This window comes from Phaseolus vulgaris, chromosome 3 (genome assembly GCF_000499845.2).
Source record: "Phaseolus vulgaris cultivar G19833 chromosome 3, P. vulgaris v2.0, whole genome shotgun sequence".
NCBI classification, from domain to species: Eukaryota; Viridiplantae; Streptophyta; class Magnoliopsida; order Fabales; family Fabaceae; genus Phaseolus; species Phaseolus vulgaris.
Genome location: NC_023757.2, coordinates 47,016,526 through 47,044,079, shown reverse-complemented (window position 1 = coordinate 47,044,079; position 27,554 = coordinate 47,016,526). Strand labels below are relative to the sequence as shown.

General features: G+C 32.6%; 3 protein-coding genes and 1 pseudogene across 5 annotated transcripts; 1 reads left to right on the top strand and 3 right to left on the bottom strand.

The window, feature by feature from the left end:
* The first annotated feature begins 207 nt into the window (after positions 1 to 207).
* LOC137808237 (peroxidase 73-like) lies at positions 208 to 3,458 on the top strand. Its single transcript, XM_068609257.1, has 4 exons — positions 208 to 783; positions 1,116 to 1,316; positions 1,487 to 1,652; positions 2,775 to 3,458. Exons 1-4 carry the CDS (start codon positions 565 to 567, stop codon positions 3,176 to 3,178), a joined length of 990 nt encoding a protein of 329 aa, XP_068465358.1. The 5' UTR covers positions 208 to 564; the 3' UTR covers positions 3,179 to 3,458.
* Positions 3,459 to 3,876: 418 nt separating this feature from the next.
* LOC137808235 (uncharacterized) lies at positions 3,877 to 7,816 on the bottom strand. 3 transcript variants are annotated; one of them, XR_011080686.1, is made up of 3 exons: positions 7,358 to 7,593; positions 5,902 to 7,024; positions 3,877 to 4,017 (listed from the first exon to the last, which is right to left on the bottom strand). XR_011080686.1 is itself a non-coding variant. In XM_068609256.1 (3 exons), exon 3 carries the CDS (start codon positions 6,999 to 7,001, stop codon positions 5,970 to 5,972), a length of 1,032 nt encoding a protein of 343 aa, XP_068465357.1. In that variant the 5' UTR covers positions 7,002 to 7,024; positions 7,358 to 7,526; positions 7,633 to 7,816; the 3' UTR covers positions 5,696 to 5,969. The 3 variants fall into 3 exon arrangements, 2 of the variants coding, with proteins under 2 accessions (XP_068465357.1, XP_068465356.1); XM_068609256.1 differs by lacking the exon at positions 3,877 to 4,017 and adding an exon at positions 7,633 to 7,816 and having other exon boundaries at positions 5,696 to 7,024; positions 7,358 to 7,526; XM_068609255.1 differs by lacking the exon at positions 3,877 to 4,017 and having other exon boundaries at positions 5,696 to 7,024.
* Positions 7,817 to 16,008: 8,192 nt separating this feature from the next.
* On the bottom strand, positions 16,009 to 16,114 carry LOC137808883 (small nucleolar RNA R71; annotated as a pseudogene).
* Positions 16,115 to 25,232: 9,118 nt separating this feature from the next.
* Positions 25,233 to 27,367, bottom strand: LOC137808234 (scarecrow-like protein 32). Its single transcript, XM_068609254.1, has one exon. The coding sequence runs from the start codon at positions 26,785 to 26,787 to the stop codon at positions 25,375 to 25,377; it is 1,413 nt and encodes a 470-aa protein (XP_068465355.1). The 5' UTR covers positions 26,788 to 27,367; the 3' UTR covers positions 25,233 to 25,374.
* Between the last annotated feature and the right edge of the window lie 187 nt (positions 27,368 to 27,554).

Genomic DNA, 27,554 nt, shown 5'->3' with positions numbered 1-27,554 from the left:
AAAAAAATGCAAACTTTATTTATTTGCAGCAGGGGAGCCCATAGAAAGTAAAGTAGTAACCTTGACCTTTCTTTCTCGTGCTGTATATTTTGGCAGCCCCTTCACCTTTCTGTCTCTCTCTAACTTTGTTGTGGACAACAACTTTTTAGAAATTAAGAGTTGAGGATTCCCATGACATAAATAATCCCTTCCCCAGCTCCTTTCTGGAACCCCTTCCTTTGACAAAGATCAAAGCAACCCAAGCAAGCAAGCAGTTATTTGAATGGAACAAGGCGGCCACAGACACACAGACACACCAAACCTCTCAACAGTGTCCCTTTCGGAGCCTATTGTTATTGTTTGTTCAAACAATAATATAATAATAATAAATAATACAATTTTGTTTTCTTAATTTGTGTTTTGAAAAGATTCCAAGACAACTGGCTGCCTCGTGAGCCATGTCCCACTCTTAGCTTAACTCGGTTGCTCTTATATATCCCCACTTAAACACCTTACTCAGTACCTTTGTCACAAAAACCTCTTGGTAATTCTCTTTTGTCTATCTCCCTCTGCAAAACATAGTAAATGGGTCGGCTAAATCTCATACTTGTGTGGTCGCTCTCATTAACACTGTCCCTCTATAATCTTCATCCAACCTCTGCCCAGCTTAGTCCAAACCACTATGCCAATGTATGCCCCAATCTTGAAAGCATAGTTAGACAGGCAGTTACCAATAAGTTCCAGCAAACCTTTGTCACTGTTCCAGCCACCCTTCGTCTCTTCTTTCACGATTGCTTTGTCCAGGTAAATCCACCAATCAATTCCCTGCCCATATAATGCCAATTACTGCACTAAGACAAAACTTTTTCTAAAGTATGACATTTTCTTCAAATATAAACTTTCTACAAGTTAATGATCCCAAGAATCAGTAAAAGAGGGTAATTTTCCAATGCTAAATTTGATCACTGATTTCTTTATTTATAGTATTGTAGTCAGGTTGAGAAAAGTCTAAAAATCTTGGCATTGAGGTTGAAAATCAGTTTTTTGAGAAGTTACTTTTGAGACTAGAGACAACAATTTGTTGTTGAAGTGATGAATGCTGTTATTAATTTTGTTGTTTGGGGTGTTACATAAAGGGTTGTGATGCCTCGGTTTTGGTGGCATCTAATGGAAATAACCAAGCGGAGAAGGATCACCCAGACAATCTTTCATTGGCGGGTGATGGATTTGACACAGTGATCAAAGCAAAAGCTGCAGTAGATGCTGTCCCTCAGTGCAGGAACAAAGTCTCGTGTGCTGATATCCTCGCCTTGGCTACCCGTGATGTTATTGTACTGGTTAGTTCTTCAATCACTCCAAAATCTGTGTACATATAAAATAATTTTATACCTAACACAAATTGTAGTTTTTAATTAGATCACATGGTATAAAACTGTTTTAATCCAAGTATGTATAGTTTGTTTTCATTCATTTATTAATTATTAAAATGAATTAATGTGTGGTGCAGTCTGGTGGACCTTCCTATAAGGTTGAATTGGGAAGGTTTGATGGGTTGGTTTCAAGAGCTTCTGATGTAAATGGAAGGCTTCCACAGCCAACTTTCAATTTGAACCAGCTCAACTCCCTTTTTGCTGCAAACGGACTCACCCAAACTGATATGATTGCTCTCTCAGGTAATGACCCTGCAACTCTTTTCTACAATGGTCCCATTAACATAATAACCTTATTAGGGTGGTTGATAATGTATGTACTCAATTATGTTACAGTCAAATGAAGTGATAATGATCCACACGAGCCAAATTGGTCATTTGGTTAATGTAAAACTTAAAAAAACAAAAGAGGTGGGTGAAGGGGGAAATTTATTAGATGCTTTGTCTCCATGTTCATAGTTGATCAGTACTTTATATTTAATTGAATTTTATTAATTTTCATGAATTAAAAAACCTAAAGACATATCACATCGGTTAATACTATATATTGATAATCTTGTAAAATGTATTGATAGTTTTTGAAAAGAAGGAGATGCTATTACACATTTAAATTGTTTGGTTTATGAAACTTTAAAAAGAGAAGCTGAAGTAGAGAAACTTAAGTGGTTGATATGGGACCGAAAACACCTGTCTATATGTGTACACCTGTGTTTTAATTTATGAGAAAAAAAATAATGACATTTAACTATTTATAATGTAAAAGTTAGGAAAGATCGTGACAAGTTCCAAACTACCTAATAGCTTTTTAAGACTTAAATGATTTTACTTAATGTTAATTCTTAAATGGATTTAAATAAGTAAAACTGAAAATCCTTAAATAGTCTTCAGTACAAAGTTTTAAATAAAGATATTAACTTGTTGTTATTTAATTAAAAAACATGATTGATGGCATAAAAATGACGACCTTGATATAGATTTGATCATTAATTAATATTTTTTTTAAAATAAAAATGTTATTTTTGAAAATAATACAATAGCTAAATATATTTTAAAGGTGTTTTTTATTATGTTGCTCTATAAAAGCTCAAACAAGTCTTTAAAGATAAATAATGGAGAAGTAAGAGATTAGTGTGTTAAGTATAATAAAACACAATTATTTGTGAATAAAAACCATTCAATGAAATGATATAGAGAAGCGAGCTTGAAGCTTGTGAGCTGCATGCATGCAAGTTGCAGAGCCAGAAAACAAAACGTGGTTGAGATCTGAAATCTGAATAAAAAACTGTTCATTAGTTAATAGTTTTAGTTGTCTTGCAGATTTACTTTATCCACCCTCAATCAACGTGCTTAATTGTGATTTTGCAGGTGCACACACCCTTGGATTCTCCCACTGCAGCAAGTTCGCCAATAGAATATACAACTTCAATGGCCAAACTCCAGTGGACCCAACGTTGAACAAGCAATACGCAACCCAACTGCAACAAATGTGCCCAAGGAACGTGGACCCAAGGATTGCCATCGACATGGACCCAACCACTGCCCGAAAATTCGACAATGTTTATTACCAAAACCTCCAACAAGGAAAGGGCCTCTTCACCTCGGACCAAATCCTCTTCACTGACCAGAGGTCCAGGAACACCGTTAATTCCTTTGCTTCAAATTCTAACGTTTTCAACTCTAACTTCATTGCTGCTATTACAAAACTGGGTCGTGTTGGAGTCAAGACTGCAAGAAATGGCAAAATTCGTACCGATTGCTCTGTGCTTTAATTCAAGACAAAGTCGCAAACAGTGCATGTTTTAGGAGGAAAGCAAGTTGCAACTTTAATGGGGGAATTTAATTTGCAAGGGGCGGTTAGACTAATTGTTGTTAATAAATTTGTTTGCGAATAATTCGGGACATGAGAGGGATTTTCCGGGAAGAAGAGAAGGTTAAGGTTGAGTTTTTATTTGTTGTAATGTTCCAAATGATTCAAAGTCCTCCCAAACTATGAACTTTGGATTGTTCATAAAAATAAAAATTCAATAAATGGATTTTAGAATACTTGAACCTCTGTTGTTTTTTTTTATTTATGGTTTATGCTAGAATTAAATTTCTGGATCAAATAATGACATAAACATATTACTTTAATAGTAAGTAACTTACATTAAGAATACGTATTTCATTTAATAAAAAAATTAAGCATGCTGTAGAAGAATACAGTTCTCTTTCATTTTAGTTTAGGTTTTCTTGAAAAGCATTGAAAGCTGTTGATTTGTCCACTATCAGCTTTCATTTGTTTTCTTGCATAATTTGTCCTGCATTTGTTGGCTTGAAATAATCTCAACGTCTCCATACGAATATAACGGCATATAAAACAATGCAAGTGAAAAACTAAGCTTACCTATTTGCATTAACTATGATTTCAATCAATTTCAAAACCATGCGAGCGATCTTATCTTTACATTCAAACTCCAATATTTTCTGTATATAAAACAAAACCAATTCCATCACCCAAAATTTCATGGAAATAAAATACAACTCCGCACACAACAAGAAAATGAGAACTTAAAATCCAAGTTTGGTGGGAGAACAAACCTTGTATGCAGATGGTTTGTTCACCATGTACCTGTAATGTGTGCAATTTAGAAGCTCCATTTGCAGATTCATATGCATTGAGACTATTCAACAAAAATATTTTAGGATGCTACAGACAGTAACTAGAAGCAGCACATTTACACAAACTTAAAGGAGCAGCTGTTCAAAAGCCATGTCCAAAAGAAAATCCCCTCACTTAACATAATCTGTAAAGATGCTCCAAGAAAAATTGTTAAAGAACTAGGAAACAGACATAAGTGGAAAGAAAAACTAACTAGTTGCCAAATATATCTTCCATAAAGAATGTCTGTATATACTTCTAGTAAGGCCATAGGATAGACACCCATATTCTGCTAATTTAAATGTCAAATTCTCCATCACAAGCCCCAACTCATAGTATCATGTCGAAAATTGTTGCAAAGACTTTTGAATCACAAATCATATAGCATATGAGCAGTACTCTTAAAAATAGTCATATTATAAATTAGAATATACAAGAATAAAGAGACTCTGACTCCCTTCACCCTTTAGATTAAATATTCACAACATATTCTCTCTTCTCCCTTTTTAATAATGTGCACTTCACTCTATCAGACTGTTCAGGCAACTAGCCAAAACAATTCCCACAACCGTCTCAAACTACCATCCTCTTTTATCTTTATTTGGATATTTGATCTTCTTCACCACCTGTCTATTTCACTCTACCTTATCAATAGTTTTTTTTGAGAGAAATTATTTATAAATAAAAATAATCTCATATCATACCACAATTTAAATTGCTCATTGTAAATTTAAATAGTCAATTATATTTATTTATTATGATTTTTAATTACAATTTTTTTATATAAAATATATTTATTTATTATAAATTTTAATTTTATAAAATAAACCGACTAAATATTAATTTATATTGCCTAACTATAGATTTAACTTCTAATCGCTTGATGGTAACAATATTTAAAACTGATATACGCTGCCAAACCCCATAAACACAACAGACAGTGCACTCCCAGTTTCACATGTCTTACCATGACCATCAAGCGTCAATCATACAAATAAATTGCAACAAACGAACCACAGATTAAAGACCTTGAACCATCAAACACAACTATAATACTCAGAAAACCCAAAACAACATGGAATCCTGATCAAAGCCATGGTTGCAAATTTATGTCTTTTATGCTCAGCAGATAAAGCACGTTTTTGTACTTATTGGATTTTTGCATGAAATTCAATTCCTCACACCTAGAATCACACCACTTGTATATTGTTAATTAATCTACCAATCAAAACTTGAAAATAGAAATATTACAGAGAGCATTAAAATCTTTAGATCCCAAGAGAACACTTTTGAAGTAAAAAAAAAAAGTTATGATTTATATATTCTAAATAGAAAGTTGTTCGTTTAGGTGGGATCTTTCATGTTTCATTTTCATTCTCTTATTATTTGAAGTTTTAAAAAACGTAGGGAGTAAACAAAGAAAAAAAAAATTGGAGTGGTATTTGCGCATATGAAAACCAATTTGCATGTATTTGAAACAAACTAGAAGCATGACATTTGTACAAAAGAACACATAAGATGCTATAGTTAGTCATGCATGCATTAATTATATTCAGAACTTAGAACAGAATGGAATGTTTGGAATGAAATGATTGAGAATGCTTTACACACATAAAAACTCGTACAAAGAAGAAATAACCTAACTATATATAAAAGGGATCTCATCTATTCAGTAAACTTTATTCTTATGGTAATAATTTTTAAAATTTAACACGTCACAATGTCCCAAACTAAATTTGTCAGCACTGAAACTATACAGCTTGTAGTCACCAGATCAAAACTTCTCACATTTCCACTAAAGTATGTCAGCAATGTTGAGTGAAAAATCAAATACTAGATTCAGAGTAGACTTACCCTATTCCAATATCATCACTTCAAGGAGAATTCAATTTTATAGCCGGCAGTATTGAACCTGGCTTGGATCATTCCTCTAATTCACGTAGGCAAACCTTCTCTAAATTTAGAGGCCAATCTTTCCCTAATATAGTAGGATTCAACTCTATTGCTGTTCTAAAGTCAGATATAGATACAGAAGCAGATCCAACTGGCTTTTGCATACCCCTTCTCATTGGTAACTCCTTTAAACCAGGTTGGATTGAAGCACTAAACTTATTTACAGACTTTGAAGCAGCAAAATCCAAACAGGGCTTTATCAATCTTTTGAGATAAAGATCAAGTGCATTATTTAACAAGCTGGCTGCATCCATAGAGATCTTACATCCTTCTGTTTCCAATTTCTGCTCCAACCTTTTGGTCAAAGAAGATGTATCAGGTAACTGACCAATGCTTTGACAGGTATCACTTAAAGTACCAAGTGATAATCCTTGATATAAATATTTTTGCCGTCTTCTCTTGTAAGTTGGAATAGCCAGAGGTGCTTCAATTGGACCCCTTTTGTAAACGTTCGGGATTTCAGAATCCTGATCAACCTCCTCATCTTCCACAGGGAGAGCAAGTCTACTCCCTGGAGACTGTAGATCGACAAAGCTCTGCTGCTCATGAATTTTCGGTGCTGAATCATCACATCCAATGTTTTTCTTTCCATGAGGACCAAGAGGGCTGGGACGGTCCCTGTATCTGCGATCACGCAAATTTGGAGTCCTGCCTTTTCGAGGAGATTGTGGAAAGTCCTTGCACAGAAATTGAAGATTGCTACATCCATTTGGCGTTTTCACATTCAAAGAACTTTCTACTTTGCTTTCTCTTGGCCCAGATGCCTTGGAGAGACATGCTTTTCTCAGGATTGACTTGAGCAAATGATTATGAAGAGGGACATTTTCTCTCCCAATAGTTGCTATGCAGGTCCTATCAAATTCACTTTTGCTAATTTTGAGACTCAGAAATCTCTGCAGCAGATCAAAATACTTGCGTGCTCTGACACTACCAAGCTTCCTTTCTATATGTAACTTCTGCTCTACGGTGTCTTCGGGAAAAAAACACCGCACCGCTGGCATGGTGCTTGCCCAAATTATCACCACTGAAATCAGAAACAAACCATCATACAATTAAACTTCCTCCAACAAAAATTCATAATGTAACGGGAACACAAAAGGTAAAATTCGGTTCCATCAATTGCTGCAATAAAAATAAACCAAGGCAGCACAAACACGGCACTGAATACAAGGGGTAAACAATAGCCAAAACCTAAATACTAAAATTCTCAAAGTTAAAAACAAAACAGCATGCAATTATTCGCTACACTAGCAATTAAGATGACAATCGGTGGCATGACAAAAAAAGACTAACTAATTTAGCAGAAAGGATCAAGGAAAATAAAAATTGACATATATGGGAAAAGAAGTTCTCTTACATGAAATCGAATGGCAGAGCAATAGAGGAGGAACCTGAACGCGCGAAATTGATAAAAGAATCGGAAAGTAAGAGGGGCAATGAGGAGAGGAAAGAAAGTGATGATGGGAGAGAATGCAAAGGTTGGTTATGGAAGTTGAAATCGATAGTTGGAGCAACAGAGGAGGAACCTGAAGGCGCGAAATTGATGAAGAATCGAAAAGTGGCGAGTGCGAAAAGTGAAGAGTGAAGCGGGAAAAGAAAGAAAAAAAACAGTGAAGAGTGAGAATGCAAAACCTTGAAATTTGAATTGAGAGTGAAAGGGTTGTTTGGAATTGCAGTTAGTGGATGACTACAGTGGTAGCTACCGCTTCGGAAGTGGGAGCAGAAAAAGGATTAGGGCTGGGAAAGATAGAGGAGAGAGGACCAGTTTGACCTTTCCCAAAGCCTCCAAGTTCCAAGTCAATATGGTCAAAGCCACGTGCGTTTTGCAATGCCTTCACTGTTTATCTTCACCATCTTACTCTTACTCATTCACTCCCTCCACCCAACCAAGATCAAAACCCTTCAATTTTTGTCAAAATATTATATCAAAATTTTTCTGGAAATTGAAAAACAAAAATTAGACAAGTTCTTTATAAAACTAAGGATGTGAGGGGATATCGATCATTTGGATAAGGATGTGCAAATGATGAGAGTGAATATGCGTGAATACTGATTTCTCTCAGTAAAGATTTGAAGAGAAAGTCATTTAGGATGGTGATGTTTTTCCTTTTTTACCCTTCTTTTTTTCTTTGACATTCATGCAATAATATATATAATAATATTTTTTTATTTCAATTACTTTTTTATTATATTATATGATATTTCATACTTTATTCTATATATTTTCTCTTTTTTATAAATAAATCTGTTGTACAATTCACTTTAAATATAACATTTTTTATTATTATAAAATATTCTCTAAAATATTTAGATGGTTGCATACAATCTAAATCAATAAATATAAAAACCTTTCAAAATGTATAAATAAATATAATAATAAATTTGTATATTTTTAAATAATATTATTGTTACGATTCTTGTCATGTTTCGATAATCTTAAGTAATTCGTATTTTTTTAAAAATAATTATTTAACGGCATCGAAATAAAATATTCAACAGTAACAAAAATAATTTAAAATATTTTAATTAACTCAAATCTACACAAAAATACTTCGTATTTTATTATTTAGATATTTGTAAATGCAAGGATAAATTTGTAAACTTGCATTTTACATTAAAAATACTCACAATCATCACATCACTCACAAATTTCAATAAACTTTCCTTACAAATCATCCAAACACACTCATTTTCTTCACACTTTTCTCTCAAATTCTCACACATTCACTTTCTTAAATTCTCACACATCCTCTCCCCAATCTAAACACAACCTTATGGTCTATTTGTTTCTATGAATGTACTGTTCATAAGCAAATATGTGAGGATATATCTCTTATTTGGATTCCTGATTTTGTGAAGAAGAAAATGAAAAGATATAAGTATGAACAATAAATTTCTTCTCCTTAAAATGAAGAGAACCAGAGGGAAGACCAACTCAACATTGGGTTCTTTCCAAATTTGTCCCTTTTTATTTTAGGATTTCACGTTTTTTTTCTCTTTTTCATTAATAAAAAGTAGACTTCGTTATAAATATTAGTTATTAAATAAATTTAACTAACACAAATTTTTTAATAAAATAAAATAATAATAATTAATAATAAAATAAATTTTTAATAGAAAAATATGTAGTTATTTATAGTAAAAAACTTACATTTAATAAAAAAGATTTTTTAATTATAATTTTTAAATTTATGAATATTTAAATTATTTATTTCTATATAACAATTTACAATTTTTACATATATTCAAAAATTTTGCATGTAAATTATTTTTCATCAAGTAACTCATTTTTTTCGAAGTTAATTATTCAACTATATCGAATTATACTATTAATAATTTTAATTCGTCAAAATTTAGACAAAAATACATAATATTTTATTATTCTAATTTTTAAAAACAAGGATAAATTTGTAATCTTATATTCTACGCCATAAAAAAAAATACTTTCACAACCATCACATAGTAAAAGACTTCAATAAACTTCCCTCAAAAAGTAAAACTAAAAAGGAAAAAATTTAGACTTCAATATAAAATTTATATTGACAAATTACTTCTGATTGTGTTAGTAGATGGAGGGAGTTCAGATAAATGTTTGCAACCTCGTCTTTAAATTATTTTGAAGGTTCTGGTCGAACCAACACCCATGTTCAAAGTAATGGTGAGAAATGACAATTACATTGCTACATAAGGTTTAATTCAAACATTGGCCATACAAGCTCTAGAGAATTCATTTCAAATGCCTGTATATTTGCTCACAATTTCAGGTGCAAATCTTATTTTGGGAGCTAATTGGCTGAAAACTAGTGATCATCATGTGGTTGATTAAAATTTAAAATTCTTGTATAATGGTAAATTTGTCACATTGAAAGGGATGTGAATATGCTCCTATATAGGCTCATTTACATGATATCCATATGCTATAAGAAAATCACTAAATAAAATTTTAATTTTTAGAGACAAATAATAATTAGTTGTTATAATAATTAATTGTTATATTGACTAAATTAGATATTATTTTAGATACTAAAAAAATTATTAGTATCTAAAACAGTTTCTATTATTGTAAAAATAAAATTAAATTGGTATCAAATTAATTACCAATGTTTTAGCTACTAACTTGTAAAATCTAAATAATTGGTAGATAAAACTTTGATAGCTAATTAGATATCAATTTAAAAATTATTTATCAATAATATAAACTATTTTAAATACCAACATAGTTACGTAATTTTTTTAGTGTTAAAGGGTATTACTAGAGTTTGTAAAAGGCTATGCACAAATAACAACTTCATTAACTGATTTGTTGAAGAAAAAATGTTTCTAAATGGACTTAAATAACTATCAACCCCTTTCCATAGTTGAAAAGAAGCACTCAAGACAACAACTTGACCATTACGTACTGTGCAAATTGACAAATATAAAACAACCATAAGATTTTGGTTATAACAATGAGATGTTAAAACAAATTTTGGTTAAGATGATAAAATATATCTATATAAAGTGGGTCAATTTGTATGTATAAGCTAACATCAACATTAAAGACTATACATGGTTGGAAATGATTATACATATGGAATAAAAATAGAAATCATAGATATCATATTTTTTTTGGAACCATACAAATATGAGTAGTCACATTGTTACAAAATTATGTTGTCTAGATTAGAATTAGTGTAAATGTTTTTCATATCTTGAATGACAGAAACAATCCTTTATTCAAAATATATTTAGACGATGAATATTATTATTTTAGGGTAAGGTGTGTCTTGGATCCTATAACAAATTAGGGAGTTATATGCATATTATTAGTAAGTGATGAGGTGAATATTAATTAGGCGATGATAAATAAATATTTTGTAAGAGATGAATATATGGTATTTATTTTATTTTCATGCTAATGTTATGTGGCAGAGGATTTATTATCTGTTATTTTTCTTTTACGTAATTTGATTAGATGATCGCAAACACAGACACATGATAATTTAAATATTACCTATCATATGAAAGATTTCAATTCATGAAAAATAGATCAAATTTGTGTTTATAAAATGGATGAACTTCATCCCTTTGGCATGTTGGTTTCGAACATTATAAGCATAAATGAGGAACAATGGAGGCATACAAGTTGTACTTATGTAACATGTTGAAACTATCATATATATATATATATATATATGGAATAATTGATTATATAATAAAATGTATTAGTTGAATGATAGATGTTTTAACGAGAAAATATTGTAATCTTACAAGGAAAGTATCTATTTGCTTTGGAAGCAAAATCATGGCGGATAATATTAAGCTTTTAATGTGGTTAGGAGAGTAAGATTTGAAATTTTTAGGGTTTAACCATGCACTTAAATAATAATAATAATAATTATTAATTCTAATATTTAAAATGATTCAAAAAAATATTTTTAGAATTTAAAGACATATGAGAATATGTGTCTAATGAGAAAACGATGTTGCTATAGTACGAGAATTGCATGAAAGAAGATTAAAACAATATCAAACTTTTATGAATGAAAATAGAAAAAGAATTCCATGTACAACAAGTGATCAAGACGTATTAAAAGTTCGATATCAAAAGATTTATTTTCTAGCATCTAATACGAGAAAGATGATCAATGGTACAATACATTGAAGATTGTTTGAGGTCCCCAATGGTGCATGGATCAAAAGACTTGTTTAAGGTCAATTAAAAAGTAAGGGTGAGGTTGAATGGTGTGGTTTATTTGGGGGAAAGTGTTGTTCCCTTGTGTTTTTGTCACATTGTATGTCAACGGGTGTAAGAACTTTATATGATATGTCGTTGTATATAGTTCGTTGAGTTGTTAGTGTGTGTTGTTAGGTTTGGTACTAGAAAGGGTTGTGTTGTAGTATATGTTCTGGGTTCATGGCTTGCCACACGGGACACGGGCATTGAGCTTTTTATATAAGGGTTGGAATACCCAAAAGTGTTCCATTTTTATTTAATTTATTCATTACTAAGCAAAAAAAAAATATTGGAGATTCAAGTACAAATATGATAAAGCTTCAACATTCAAATTTTTATAAATGAAGAAACAATTTAAAAGATCAAGTATGTGATTAAGACACACAAATTACATCAAAGTGAACATTGTGTTATTGAGCGTCTACTACACGAAGGAAGATCAACGATGCAAATTTTAATAGATATTTTAGTAAATGGAATTAAAACTTCTACGTACACATTTGAGAAAAGAAGAAACAATTTAAATTGTCTCACACATTTGATAAGTGTCTAATTTCAGTAATATTTCATATTAAAATATAGACACTTATGAGGATTTATTGCTAATTTACATATAAAATAATCCCTAATTTATGAATTTATACCTTTTTACAATTTTTTATGATCTTTATTTGAATAAGAGTATTTTATTCCCAAATTTGGTGTTAATTGCAGAGCCAAAAAGATAAAGATAGAAGGTCCCAGAATGGAAAAAGATGCAAAGAAAGATTGGGCCTTTTTTTATGTTTTATCATTTAGCTCATTAGCGCGACACAATAAACAACCTAACCCTAGAAAACTAGGATAAATAGAGGGCTAGAGGCTCAACCTTAGTGTGCGAGATTGAGAGGAAAACACCATAGAGTGAATTGTAACCCAATTGGGAGAATGGAAGGTGATAGAAGTATGCGTGGCTAATTCTACCCCTTTGGGATTGGGAGTAATCTGCTCAAATTCTTATGTATTGAGGTGATATTTTATATATTAATATTCAGTTCTTGATTGATTATTGGTATTGTTGTTTTACTTTTAATTTTCCGTGACAAATTGAGAATCTTAAATCTGACCGGGAGGTATTTTTAGGGTTCGGACCTAAACAACAATATTTAACATATTTGAGTGCTAGGAATAGATTTGAGATGTTAATTGCTATTAAACGTCTGAGTTTCGTTCTAAGTTGTTCTTATAATTATGCGAGGGATCGATAGTTAGGGAACATTCTTAAGGATTTTATATGCGAGGAATCGATATAAATGATTTTTATACGGGCATCAATTTCAATTAAAAAACTTAATATTGACATGTTAATCAAAATACATGAGAGTGAGAGAGATGAAACTAATCCCTATTTTTCCAATTGAAACAATTAATTCTTTGTCTGTTTTCTTATTGATCATCGCCAACACAACCACTCTCAATACACTTTTAATTGTTTTGTTCTATATTTAGCGATTATTGTACTTGATAATTCACTGTTCCTTGTGGGATCGATATCCGTCCTTAGGGACAATTATTAAACGCGTTGCACTTGCCGTAAAAAGTCATCTGATGATACCGGTGTAAATTCAGGTCTTCATGATTTTACAAGGAGCCTAGTTTTTAACTTTTTCAATTTATACACAAATTAAGATAAAGAAAAGGCAGTTTTTCAATCATTGACTCAAACCCATTGTTGAACTGAATCAATCCCACTGAGTGGAATAGGGAGGTACTTATGGCAGAACGGACCAATCTAATGTTTCACAATAAAGTGATAGGTGGAACTGCCATTAAACGACTTATTAGCAGATTAATAGATCACTTCGGAATGGCATATACATCACATATCCTGGATCAAGTCAAGACTCTGGGATTCCGCCAAGCTACGGCTACATCCATTTCATTAGGAATTGATGACCTTTTAACAATACCTTCTAAAGGATGGCTAGTCCGAGATGCTGAACACCAAAATTTGATTTTGGAAAAACAGCATCATTATGGAAATGTACATGCGGTAGAAAAATTACGCCAATCCATTGAGATATGGTATGCTACGAGTGAATATTTTCGACAAGAAATGAATCCTAATTTTAGAATGACCGATCCTTTTAATCCAGTCCATATAATGTCCTTTTCGGGAGCTAGAGGAAATGCATCTCAAGTACACCAATTAGTAGGTATGAGAGGATTAATGTCGGATCCACAAGGACAAATGATTGATTTACCTATTCAAAGCAATTTACGCGAAGGGCTCTCTTTAACAGAATATATAATTTCTTGCTATGGAGCTCGTAAAGGGGTTGTAGATACTGCTGTACGAACATCAGATGCTGGATATCTTACACGTAGACTTGTTGAAGTGGTTCAACATATTGTTATACGTCGAACAGATTGTGGTACCATTCGAGGAATTTCAGTGAATACCCAGAATGAAATGATGCCGGAAAGTACTTGGACACAAACATTAATTGGTCGTGTATTAGCAGACGATATATACAGAGGTTCACGATGCATTGCCGTTAGAAATCAAGATATTGGAATTGGACTTTTCAATCAATTTAAAACCTTTCAAACACAACCAATATCTATACGAACTCCTTTTACCTGTAGGAATACATCTTGGATCTGTCGATTGTGTTATGGCCAAAGTCCTACTCAAGGTCACTTGGTGGAATTAGGAGAAGCTGTGGGTATTATTGCGGGCCAATCCATTGGAGAACCGGGCACTCAATTAACATTAAGAACTTTTCATACTGGCGGAGTATTCACAGGGGGTACTGCAGAACAGGTGCGAGCACCTTATAATGGAAAAATTAAATTCAATGAGGATTTGGTTCATCCTACACGTACACGTCACGGACATCCTGCCTTTCTATGTTATATAGACTTGTATGTTAGTATTGAAAATGGTGACATTATACATAATGTGACTATTCCACCAAAAAGTTTTCTATTAGTTCAAAATAATCAATATGTAAAATCAGAACAAGTGATTGCCGAGATTTTGGCAGGAACATACACGTTTAATTTCAAAGAAAAAGTACGAAAACATGTTTATTCTGACTTAGAAGGAGAAATGCATTGGAGTACCAATGTGTATCATGCATCAGAATTTAAATATAGTAATGTCCATATCTTACCAAAAACAAGTCATTTATGGATTTTATCAGGAAAATCAGAAGTTTTTCCCCCGTTGCCGGGGAACATGTTTGATTTGTTGAGTATAATTTCCTAAATATTGTAAATATTTTAATTGTTTTGATTTTGTTTATTTTATTTCATTATAGATTTTATTTTATTTTAATTTACAGATTTTGTGTTTTAAAAAAAAAAATTGTTTTTATTTTTTTTCTTTACGTTATTTATGTTAGTTGGTTTTTATTTTTATTTTATTTTATTTTGATTTTAATTTTGTTTTGTTTTCTTAAATGTTATTTCGTTTTTTTTTTCTTATAGATTTAGTTTACGTAGTTTATTTGTAGGTAGTTTTATTTAGGTTTACGTAGTTTTTATTTATTTGTTTTAATTAATTATTTTTACGTAAGTTAGTTAGAAATTCTGTTAGTTGTTTACAATTATACTTTTCAGTTTTATTCTTGTTTAGCTTTATTTTATTTTTTTATTTATTTTATTCCTCGTATTTATTTTTTATTTTTATGTACATTATTTCTTGTTTTTAAGTGTTTTCTTTTATTCTGTTTTTAGTTTTGGTTTTACCTGTATATATTTTTTTTAATATTTTTGTTATTTTTCTCTTAACGTCATTTTAGTGTTTTATTTTTGTTTTTGTTTTATTTTTATTTTATTTTGCAGATTTGTTTTTATTTTATTTTACTTTTTCTTTAAAGAAAAAAAATACTCTGTTTTTTTTTTTTTTTCACTAATGGTAGAAGAACAAACACCACCTATTAAGAGGACACTTGGAGATTATGTCATGTACCAAGGACCAAGGCATTATTCTAGTATCGCAATACCTGCTACCGCTAAGGCCTTGAAAATAAATCCTAATTTTCTCACTCTCATCATTACTCATCAATTCAAAGACATGGATCATGAGGATCCATGTTCACATTTGTCTACATTTTATGAATTGGTGGGAACAATGGGCTTTCAATCAAGTGATCTTGAAAATGCTTATATGCGTTTGTTTTCTTTGTCATTGGCAGGAAAGGCTAAGGATTGGCTCAGATCACTTCCAAATCAGAGTCTCACTAGTTGGAAGGAGGTAGAGGAAAAATTTCTGCAAAGATTTTTTCCAATTTCTCGCTACATCAAAGCAAAGTCTGAAATTTCTGTGTTCAGACAAGGAGTAGATGAATCATTCTATGAGACATGGGAAAAATTTAAAATGTTACTTAGAAAATGCCCAAATCATGGGTTTGAAGATATTGCTCAACTGAGCATATTTTTCACCGGTCTCAGATCTAACACAAAGATGCTCCTAGATGTTGCAACTGGCGGCACAATGATGGCTCTTGATGTAGAACAAGCGACAAGGATTATTGTTGCATTGGTGTCAACTGATTATCAACCCCAACATGATATACAAAATACTCAGAAGGAAGGGTCGTTAGAAAATGCACTCTTGGCTCAAAATAAAATTCTGACACAGCAGATTGGGCAACTAACCGCACAAATGGCTAAATTTCCCCAACAGTTATATGTTGTGCATTCATCTCAAAGCCAGAGTCAATCAATCATGTGTGATTTTTGTGGAGGTGATCATCCTAATGGTCACTGTTCTTATCTGAACAATTCACCTGAAGTTGAGGATTCATCCATGCTTGAAAGAATGAGTAAAGTTGAAGAAGCCCTAACAAAACTTGTGATAATGGAAGAAAATAGCATGACAACGATCAGGAATATAGAGATCCAAATGGGAAAAGTGGCTAAACAATTTGAAGAAATACAAAGTGGTCAGTTTTTAGTTGACAACCAAACCAACCCAAAAGAGCATTGCAATAAGGTAATAGCTGAAAAAGAAGATGAGACTGAGGAGTTAGAGAGAGAAATGAAAAGAAGTGAGGAAGAAAAAATTAAAAATAAGGAGAGAAGTGTTCTTGAAAAAGATTTATCATATCCTCATCCTCCTTCAAAAACAGAGAAGGACAGAAAATTCTTTGACAAATTGCTCCCTAGGAATTATTTTTGCAGGAAATCTGAAGCAAGATTCAACATTTGAGAGATTTCTGAAGAATAAGAGCTATATTGAAGAGAGAAATAGAGAGTTGGAGGCTAGATGCAGTATCATGACTCAAAGGGACTTGCTTCAAAATTCTAAGAACTTAGGAGGTTTTAATCTTCCCGTGTCTATAGGTGTTTTATCTGTGGACAAGGCTGCACTGTATTTAGGCGATTTGGAGGTTCAACCCACCAAGATGCAGTTGGCAAAAAGATCCATCAAAGATCCTTATCGTGTGGTTGAAGATGTTCTTGTAACGAGGAAGAATGCATACAACATGATGCAACAAAGAGAGTTGTCCATCTTGAAATAAACAGGCGTCAAGCTAGATGACGTTAAACGAGTGCTTACTGGGAGGCAACCCAGTCCACATTTTAGTTTTATGTTGTTTTATTACCTTTGCTGATTTTATTTAAAATAAAAAATAAAAAATAAAAGTAAATAAGAATAATAAAAAAAAAATCCTATATGCCTCCTAATCATTTTGTAGGTTATGTATTTTTGACCTGGGGACATGTTCTATTATTCAGGGGGGCAGATCCAGCAAATGAAGCAAGACTGTAGATAAAAATTTTAACAAAAAGCTGGATGATTTCTTAAGAAGAGAGGATTGAGCAAAAATATGGTTTTATCTTTCTAATTCTCTTTTCTTTTCAGTTATTTGAATTTTGTCTTATTTTATCTATTTTATTTTTCGGTTATTTTGTTTTCTGTTTATTTTCTTATTTGTTTAGTTTGTTTATATTGCTTATTTTGAATAAATTTCTTATTAGTTTGGTAATTTTAAGTCTTGAATTATCTTTCTTGACTAAATTTCAGTTTTAATTTGTTTGTTTTCTAGTTTATTTATTTTTTCAAATAAAAAAGAACTAGAATATTAATTTTGAATTGTGGAAAAAAGAATTTGTGTTTAAATATTAAATAGTGAGATGAATTAGACACAGGTTAGAAAAGAAAATATGATTGAATCCCTATTCAAATGTAGTTAAAATATGATACATGAAAAGTTAACAGGGTGATTGATTATGACAGATAATGACAAGACAAAAAGGAATGAGACCATTTAAACCAAGTGAGTGTGTGAACCTGAAACAGTTTTGAGAGTTTTACTGATGATTTGACAGTTGTGGTTGCTTAATTTTTATTTTTGTTGCATCATAAAAGAGCATGAAGATGATTGAGGCATTTGTTTGTGTTAATTAGGAGCCAGGACCAAAAAGCCAACCTTTATATTAGAATTCCATTTTTTTTATCCCCTTTGGGCCAAGAATCTTTTTGTTAATATTGCACCTTAACCTTTATTGATATAATTTCCTACCCTTTAGCATGTTTAAGGAAGGAGAACATAGATGCAATACATATAGAAAAGGGAATGGTTGGTTCTGATTGTGAAAGTCAAAAAGTTGAAAATAGGAAGAATCTTTTCCTATTATTGAAAAGAAAAAAAAAAGGAACAAAAGAAGAAAAATAAATAGAAAAGAAAGATAGAAAAATTTCATGAAAATCATGAAAAGTCAAAAAGAAAATGAGGGAAAAGGTGACATCGAAAGAAAGTGGTAATTAGATAACATATATGTTCTCTATAATTGAATTGTAGATATGTTCTTCTTCTTTAATATGTGCATTTTGTTATCTAAGAAAAACCAGTATTTTTTGGAAGCCCAGCCTCATTACAACCCTGGAAAAGACCTCAAGATTCATGTTTCTAATGTGTTTGTGATTTGAAGATGAAATGAAAAGCAACTGTGATTTGTTATGATTCAGTGAAAATAGAGAGAAACAAACACTTACCCGTGAGCATATGAGAAGATATTCCTTGATGAATTGTCATTTATTTGTTTTGATTTGATCCTGGAAATTGATTGTGTCTATAATTTTCTATATTTGAATTTGGAAGCATCATAAGTTTCTAATTTGATCTGTTGTTTAGTGAATTAAGCTGTTTGATATTTAAATTCAAATATATTCATTTACTTTGCTTGAGGACAAGCAAGATTCTAAGTTGGGGAGAGTGATAAGTGTCTAATTTCAGTAATATTTCATATTAAAATATAGACACTTATGAGGATTTATTGCTAATTTACATATAAAATAATCCCTAATTTATGAATTTATACCTTTTTACAATTTTTTATGATCTTTATTTGAATAAGAGTATTTTATTCCCAAATTTGGTGTTAATTGCAGATTTCTAAGGAAGATTGGAGATTTGGATTAAAGATGAATGATTTGAGCCAAAAAGATAAAGATAGAAGGTCCCAGAATGGAAAAAGATGCAAAGAAAGATTGGGCCTTTTTTATGTTTTATCATTTAGCCCATTAGCGCGACACAATAAACAACCTAACCCTAGAAAACTAGGATAAATAGAGGGCTAGAGGCTCAACCTTAGTGTGCGAGATTGAGAGGAAAACACCATAGAGTGAATTGTAACCCAATTGGGAGAATGGAAGGTGATAGAAGTATGCGTGGCTAATTCTACCCCTTTGGGATTGGGAGTAATCTGCTCAAACTCTTATGTATTGAGGTGATATTTTATATATTAATATTCAGTTCTTGATTGATTATTGGTATTGTTGTTTTACTTTTAATTTTCCGTGACAAATTGAGAATCTTAAATCTGACCGGGAGGTATTTTTAGGGTTCGGACCTAAACAACAATACTTAACATATTTGAGTGCTAGGAATAGATTTGAGATGTTAATTGCTATTAAACGTCTGAGTTTCGTTCTAAGTTGTTCTTATAATTATGCGAGGGATCGATAGTTAGGGAACATTCTTAAGGATTTTATATGCGAGGAATCGATATAAATGATTTTTATACGGGCATCAATTTCAATTAAAAAACTTAATATTGACATGTTAATCAAAATACATGAGAGTGAGAGAGATGAAACTAATCCCTATTTTTCCAATTGAAACAATTAATTCTTTGTCTGTTTTCTTATTGATCATCGCCAACACAACCACTCTCAATACACTTTTAATTGTTTTGTTCTATATTTAACGATTATTGTACTTGATAATTCACTGTTCCTTGTGGGATCGATATCCGTCCTTAGGGACAATTATTAAACGCGGTGCACTTGCCGTAAAAAGTCATCAACATTCAAGATGGGCAAGAAATTATTCAAAGCAAAAGTTTACATTCTAAGCGTCTAATGAATACTTGAAGAAATGCGGCACACAAAGCTTCAACGATCATATTAAAAAATTTATATAAAGACCTTGAAGATAAAGATGAAACACACAGAAACGATACACAAGATTATAAAGTGAACTACAAAATTGTGTGTGAAAAGATAGTTGTCATTTTACAAATTGTATTTGCTATAGTAGAGTGTCTAGTGAGTTGGGTAGTTAAAACTCGATTTTGTGAAAAGCTCTTAGATAGTTTGCTTAAAGGGATTGGACGTAGTCCAAGTGGTGGGGTGAATCAGTAAGTATTCAAATTAAATCTACATCAAATTTAAAATTTATGTAAATACTTATAAATAACCAATTTAAAATGTCTTCTTTGTACGTAGTAGTGAATCTTTATTTATAAGAATGTTATTAAGTTTAGTAAAAGATATTTCTTACCTTTAAAACTCTTCTCTTAAGCCAATCTTATTTGATGTTACATAATAATTCTTCTTTTTTAACCAAATTTTAACTATTTTATCTCAAAATTTCAATAAAATATAAAAAGAATACTCCATTTACTAGCAAAGATAAAAAAAATTAACAATAAAAGTAAAAAATAAAGAATACATATCCAATAATATTTATTAAAAACACGATTATTGTGTACGTGTTGAAAGGGTTACCCAACAATAGTGTAATTTGAAAAATGATAAGTGGACCTGACATGGAAAGGATTGACATTTAAATAGATAAATTTAGAAGTTTACAAAAAATAAACTTTGAGAAGGATAAAACATGCTAGGGACTTAGAGGAAAGATATAGTTATTGTTCTTACAACCAGGACCGAGAACACTTAAGTAAGTTGATAAGACCACCTTCTTCCACTGATCTGCAGGTTTTGGGCTTCTCTCCAGACTGGGCTTTCGGTTTCTCTTCAGGTAGGACTCTCGGCTTCTCTCCAAGTAAAACTCTCGGCTTCTCTCAGGTAGGGCTCTCGACTACTTCTCCTCACGGATGAGTGTGTGTACTTGCAAGGCACTCCGATACCAAAGTCAGAAATAGTTTTATGTTCTTTAGATAAAATTCACTCTTACTTACCTCTTCCTCTATTTATAGAGTTTTGTTATTGGGGTCATTTCTTATTTGGACTTTTCTTTCTGCACCACTTTATTACTTTACACATACCCATTAATTTGGACTTTTATTAAATTAGGTCTTGCTATAGTAATTATATATATATATATTTTTTTTTATTTTTTTTTTATTCTTTCGTGTAAATTTCATGTGTAATTCTCGACATAACTTCTTGGTTATACCTTTCGGTTACAGTTATGATAGTGGATAATTCCTTATAGAAGCTTTTGGTTTAGAAACTTTTGTAAAAAGGTTCAAAGGAAAAAGGCTCTAAAACTCTTTTTGTAAGGATGGAGAAGAATTTGAAAACTCTCCATTCAGAGTTTTATTTGTCGAAAACATGTCATGTCACTCTTTTATCTTACAAAATCACAATCAAGCGGAATTGTGAAACGAAGTACGAATCCTTACGTCAAATAGATAGAAATAAATTGAAGAAGGATTTTGTTTGATCGCATCGTTTTGTCAATGTACATATTTAGTCTCTAATAAATTTTACAGCAAATATGGTCTAAAATTCAAAAATTAAATAATTTTAGTTCAACATAATATATCATATAATTGCTTTAAAATGCTGACATAATTTTTTATAATAACAATGTTAAAACTTATAATTTAAAATTGTTATTAACGTTCTAACAAACGAGTGACTAACATTATCATTAGACACGTCAACATTTTCGGGTAGAAATTGAAAAATATATCAACAGGTACGAGGTTCGGACACTTCTCTTAAATGTGCGTATCTGTGTCGGACACACGTATCGATATTGACATTCGTAGGACACTTATCGGTGAAGTGTTCAATTCAAAAACTATTTGTTGAATTTTTAAAAATTCTAGCACGGTTTTAATACAATTTTAAAAGGTATAAATACAATAATTTTCTAAAAACTCAAATTTATTGTATAAATTTTTATTATGATTATAAAAATAAGGAACAAATTTTTTTGAACCAGTCATGAAAAATATCTTCCTGCTCCCAAAAGAATCTGAAACATACTTTTTGCACATAAATATTTATTTTCAATTTATATAATTCAAAATTATATAATATATAGATCCGTGTCCCCGTGTTTAGAGATTATACGTATCTCTGTGTCAGTATCCGTGTCGTGTCAGTGTCTGTATCCGTATCTGTGCTACATAGGGAGTCAATGTTTTTTTTTTCAATTTTAAAACAACTACAGGTCAAATTTATAATTATTTTTTTTATAAGAACAAAAATTTTATAAGTTTACGAAATTAGAAAGATAAAAAATATTGACTGGTTTAAATATAAGGATAGAAAATATATAAGTTATGTTATCTAGTTTAAATAATAAAGGCAACAAGATATAGAAGGCAATATGAGTAATTATGGTAATAAGCATATGGAAATAGAGAAATTCTATATTATCTAGAAATAGAATGGTAAAGAGGATAAAGAGGAAATATTTGGAAATATACAATTAAAAGTTTTAGCATGTATTATAACTAAAATATCTAAAGCAAACTTCTTCTTATTATAGTCAAACTGATGTCTATAAGTCCAAAAACATGGATTTAAGGTATACAAAAATAATACATAAGTTTGACCAATTATAACTCAAATTTCAAACAATCAGTAAGATAATTTAGACATCAATATATTAAATTATATATGTTGATCTAACTAACTAAATAAAAATTAAATATATTAAAATTTTGTATTAGCTTGGCAATATAACTAATAAATACAAATTATTGAATAACATTGTCGACTTAGCCTAGAGTACTATATTTTTTTTTTTAATTTTCTCAGCCCCTTCGACATGCTAGACCTTGTTGAACTGCAACTACGCCCTGAGAATCAATGCAGAGTTTAGTTTTAGATTTTTAAACATTTTTTCTTTGTAATTTTCAAGTAAATTATATTAACATGGCTAAAGAAAATTTAAATAATATTAAAAATAACTAAATTATTGTTTTAAAATTAATAAACATGCTACTATTAAGATTATGGGACAAGTGTTAAAATATCTTTTTCTATTATCAATATTTTTTTTATCAGCAATAAAAAATTAATAAATATGAATCACTTCAAGGGTGGTTCAACCCTTATACAAAATTGCACTTTATCCTCCTCCTACCAAGAAACATCTACCATACTGACAAAATCAAACAAAATAAAAAATTCTCAAACAAGACATATAGAAACCAGCCTCATACAAGCCAAAGGGTCCAAACACCAATTAGAATAGGAGAACAAACCAAAACAGGATTTTGAAAAAATCCAAGACCAAACTTTTACTTGAACCATTGCGAACACTTCAGATGCGTCAGCTACGCCCCTTTTAAAGATGACATTGTTCCTGTGTTTCCAGATTTCATTTACTACTCCAACTCAAATTGCACGCCAAATATCATTAACTGGACCTGAAGCATTGCACATCCTGAATTGTAAAAAATTTGACACAGGATCGTTGTGGAACACAAGCGACACACCTGGCCACCCAAAGCAATGACTCCAAACAAGCCAAGCAAAACTGCAATAAAAAAACAAGTGGCGACAAGACTCCTCCTCCTTTACTCACAAACTACCAAAACATTTTCAACCAATATACCACGTCTTTCCAAATTGACCCTAGTAGCAATCTATTATTAGTAATGATATTTTGACAACATGTTCCAATGTACAATGTGTGATTAATGCTATAAAAAAGAGGTTATTTTCATCATTTCATGCAAAACTGAATTTTTAAGCAGAGAAATGGAGTTGTAAATTGGTGTGAGTTGTCAATATATTACTTATTTTCTATTATAATCCACCAAAGATTGTATAAGTTTGTAGATGAATGATATATTGACAACCTGCTGCATTATACAACCTCTAATTGATGATATAAAATAAATGTATTTTTATTATTTTATATAAAAATTAAAATTTTAAGCAAAGAAAAAAAGTTGTATAATGAGACAAGATTGTGAATGTATCATTTTTCAAGTTTATAACTTCTAGAAATTGAGTAGCGTTGTACACATATATAGCAACCGATCAGTATAAACCTACAACTTGTTAGAGTAGCAATTGTTGAATTACAACCAATAGCAACCATTTGCTTATGATGCCCCCTGCCATGCCATTGACACAAGGGAGTTGCAGACTTGTAACCTTTAGCCATTATCAACAACACTTTCTCTCTTTAATTAATTTCCTTAAGAGACGTAACTCCTTTCATATTTTGTAGTAATTATTTGATGGAGGCGTTTGAAGGAGGGTGGGGGGAGATGCTTGAAGAACAGGGGTCAGGTGAGGGAGATGATCATATGGGTGTTACATATGGAAGAAATTTCTATTTGGTGCAATTAGGCAATCTCTTGCCTTTTGGTTAGCTTTTGAAATTTGTATGTACCGTGTTACAAACTTAATAGTCTCTGGTTAGTCTCATGTTATCTTCTGGCCTGATACTATTGTAACTTTTATCTTGCATTATATATATAAATATTCTACAAGAAAGGAAGTACTAAAGTTATCGTAAGTTTAGTAAAGGATAAGATTTATAAGAATACTGTTTTTTTGGTTGTACCTGAGATAGGGGAATCCAATTCTTACCATCACATATAGCAAACAAAAAGTGAAGATCACACGTCCATAATGATCTACTACAATTATACCTAGGAAACACCGCACAATTTTACAGGAGTATATAATAGACTGTCACTAGCTTCGCATTTAATGCACCCTCACCATTATTTGTTTCAGGTGGTCAAGGATTCAGTGGTCATAGATTTCATCTTCAAAATTTACTGTTTAGTTAAAAGGCACTTGTTCAGAGAAATTAACAGAAAACAAAATATGGTAAAAATGTACTTTAATGATATTGCAATTTTCAATAAAAATGTTTTTAGTCATTAAGACATTCGTTGACCTCTTCTCATTTCAAAATTAACGGCTTTTGGTTACCAAGAGACAATTAAACTATCATAGATTTGAATTTTGGATAAAATGTTTAAAATCTCAAGAATGTCTAGAAATAATAAAAATGCACCAGGAAAAAAATGAAAGAGCTGCATTGATAGTATCTAAAAGCATGAGAAAGACCTAAAAGTAAGTTGTGATCTAGTTATTTACTCTAAAAAGTAGAATGTTACTATTTAAGAAAGTTACTAAGAAAGAGTAAATAGGAAAATAATGAATGTCTGTTATTGATAAAGTAGAAAGCGGGAAAAAATGATGTTCAAGCAGGTAACCAAGCAGAGGCAAAGACGACGTTGTGTCCTTTCCAAGTGAGGAGAATGTGTTCATCTTCCCTCTTCAATCCCCACCCCGCAGCATGCTCATCAAGCATGCCCTTCACCTCCGCAACAGAGTCATCACTGAAAGCCACCCCTTGAAAGTTCGCGTTTTTCATTCGCTGCTCCCACCTAGTCTTAGGCTCAACCCTCTCCACCCTCTCAATCCCTTCGTGCGCTATCACGTTCTCAATCTTCCAGCAAATGTCTGCTTCGTACCACTGTCTTTGCTTGCTCCCTCGTGGAAGGAACGTGTCCACAGTGTCGTAAGGTATCCATAGATAGTTAAACGCAGATCTTAGCCTGCAAACCAAGTTATTGGATGTCAAATCCGCATCTTCATCTACCAAGATTACAACCGTTGGATCCAAACCCCGCAGGGATTTAAGGAACAAGGATCGCAGCGAGGAAGTGGAAGTAACACTAACAGCAGAAGAAGCAGCAGCAGAAGAAGAATCGTAGAGCAAAGAGGCCAAGTCAGTTTCAGGAATTGCGTGTAGGGATTCGTCGGGGATGTAGTGAAGCATCATGTGACAGTTGATAACCAAAGCCTCACAGGAGCGAGGTTCTGCTGCGTAAACAAAATGTTGTTGTTGCACTCTTAACTGTTCGATCAAACCCGCGAAGCCGTCTTGGTAAGTGGAAGAAACCACTCTGAATTCCATGACGACGTTTCTGGACCTTGCGAAATTGATCAACTTGGCGCCGAGTTCGTCGTAGGAGAGGTCGAGCATAGGAGGGATGTCTCTGCAGGTGGCATCGGCAACAGTAAGTTTAATGAGGGGAGTGACCTCGTGGCGGCTGGCGATGGCGTCGATGAGCGTGGGAATCTGCATGCAATGCGTGAGGCTCAGGTCGACGATGTGGATGACGGAGAAGCCCTCGGTGGCTGCTAGGACGGCAGCGTTGGCGGCGGTGAAGCCGAAGCGGTGCCAGGGAGTTAGGTCGACGAAGTTGGCGAGCTCGATGACGGAGAATTTGTGGGTGTCTATGGAGAGGTTGGTGCGGTCGTGATCGGCTACAGCGACGAGCATCTTGGTTTGGGCGGCACGTGCGGTGAGAGCGCGGAGGAAGCTGGAGGCAAGACGTTGATTGGAGTCGCCGTCGGGGGAGGCTATGTTGTTGAGGACCCAAAGGATTTGTTGTGCGAGGGTTACGTCGTTTGTTTGAATGGCGTTGGCACAGTGAACAAGTAACTGTTCCATGCAGTTAGCGTCTCCGAAGTTGGTTAAGGCCTTGGAGGTAGGAAAGCCTGCAGGCCAGGGCCTAGTCCTAGGGATTTGGTTTTTGTTCATGGTAGGGTTGGGGAGGGGTGTGATTTGGTGGAAGGGAGGCAGTTGGGGTGTGAATTGCGTCATGGACAGCGCAGGTGTTGGGATGATGGGTTTTGAATGAATTAAAAGGAAGGAGAAGAAAGTTGGGCAGAGGTGAAAGGAGAATTAACGAGAGAAGAGGGGAAAAGGGAAAGTGACCTGACTAGTAGTGGGTACCTTTGCCATTGGGAAGCGATCCAAGTTGTGGGTGAAAATTGGCAGTAGAGTTTGGGAGAATTCTGCTCACAAAATAGACAGTTCAGCTTTTTCTTGAGGGATTATATTATCGTTCTTCCCAACAGAGACTGATCGGTGGAGGGGAAACTCTCGGCCCGAGAAAACATATTTGAAGTCAAATTGGGCAAAAGAGACCCTTCTAGGGGGAGTTCAGGCTTTTTCAGATGGCAAAAGGAGTAGTGCTGAGAACATCACTTTCATGGCTACAAAAGGTGCTAATCCCACTCCACTCTCCAGAGATAATTAACCCTTTTTATCTTTTCTGATTTTGGTTTGTTTTCAAAGAGAGAGAGAGATGAAATATAAGAGGGAGGCAGTGGAGAGAGGGTAGTACCTGTAGCCGTAGGAGCACTGCTCGTGTTGGATTTTGGAGGCATGTGAAGCAGCCGGCCAGCAAATTGTTTGTATATGGGAGTTGGGGTTTTGTCATGTAATGGTGGGCACTGTGGGAGGGATTTGAGGCAGTTAAGCTTTTGGCTCACTCTCTCACGGGTCATCACATAATTGAACAAATCATTTTTTCATCACCACCTCCTTTTCCTTTCTTTTCTGCCCCCATCAGAATGTGCTATATT

Coding starts and splice junctions, on each gene's coding strand:
- LOC137808237 (XM_068609257.1), top strand. CDS start 565: ATGGGTCGGCTAAATCTCATACTTGTGTGGTCGCTCTCATTAACACTG. Junction 784..1,115: donor TTCACGATTGCTTTGTCCAG/GTAAATCCACCA, acceptor TGTTACATAAAG/GGTTGTGATGCCTCGGTTTT. Junction 1,317..1,486: donor CCCGTGATGTTATTGTACTG/GTTAGTTCTTCA, acceptor TGTGTGGTGCAG/TCTGGTGGACCTTCCTATAA.
- LOC137808235 (XM_068609256.1), bottom strand. CDS start 7,001: ATGCCAGCGGTGCGGTGTTTTTTTCCCGAAGACACCGTAGAGCAGAAG.
- LOC137808234 (XM_068609254.1), bottom strand. CDS start 26,787: ATGACGCAATTCACACCCCAACTGCCTCCCTTCCACCAAATCACACCC.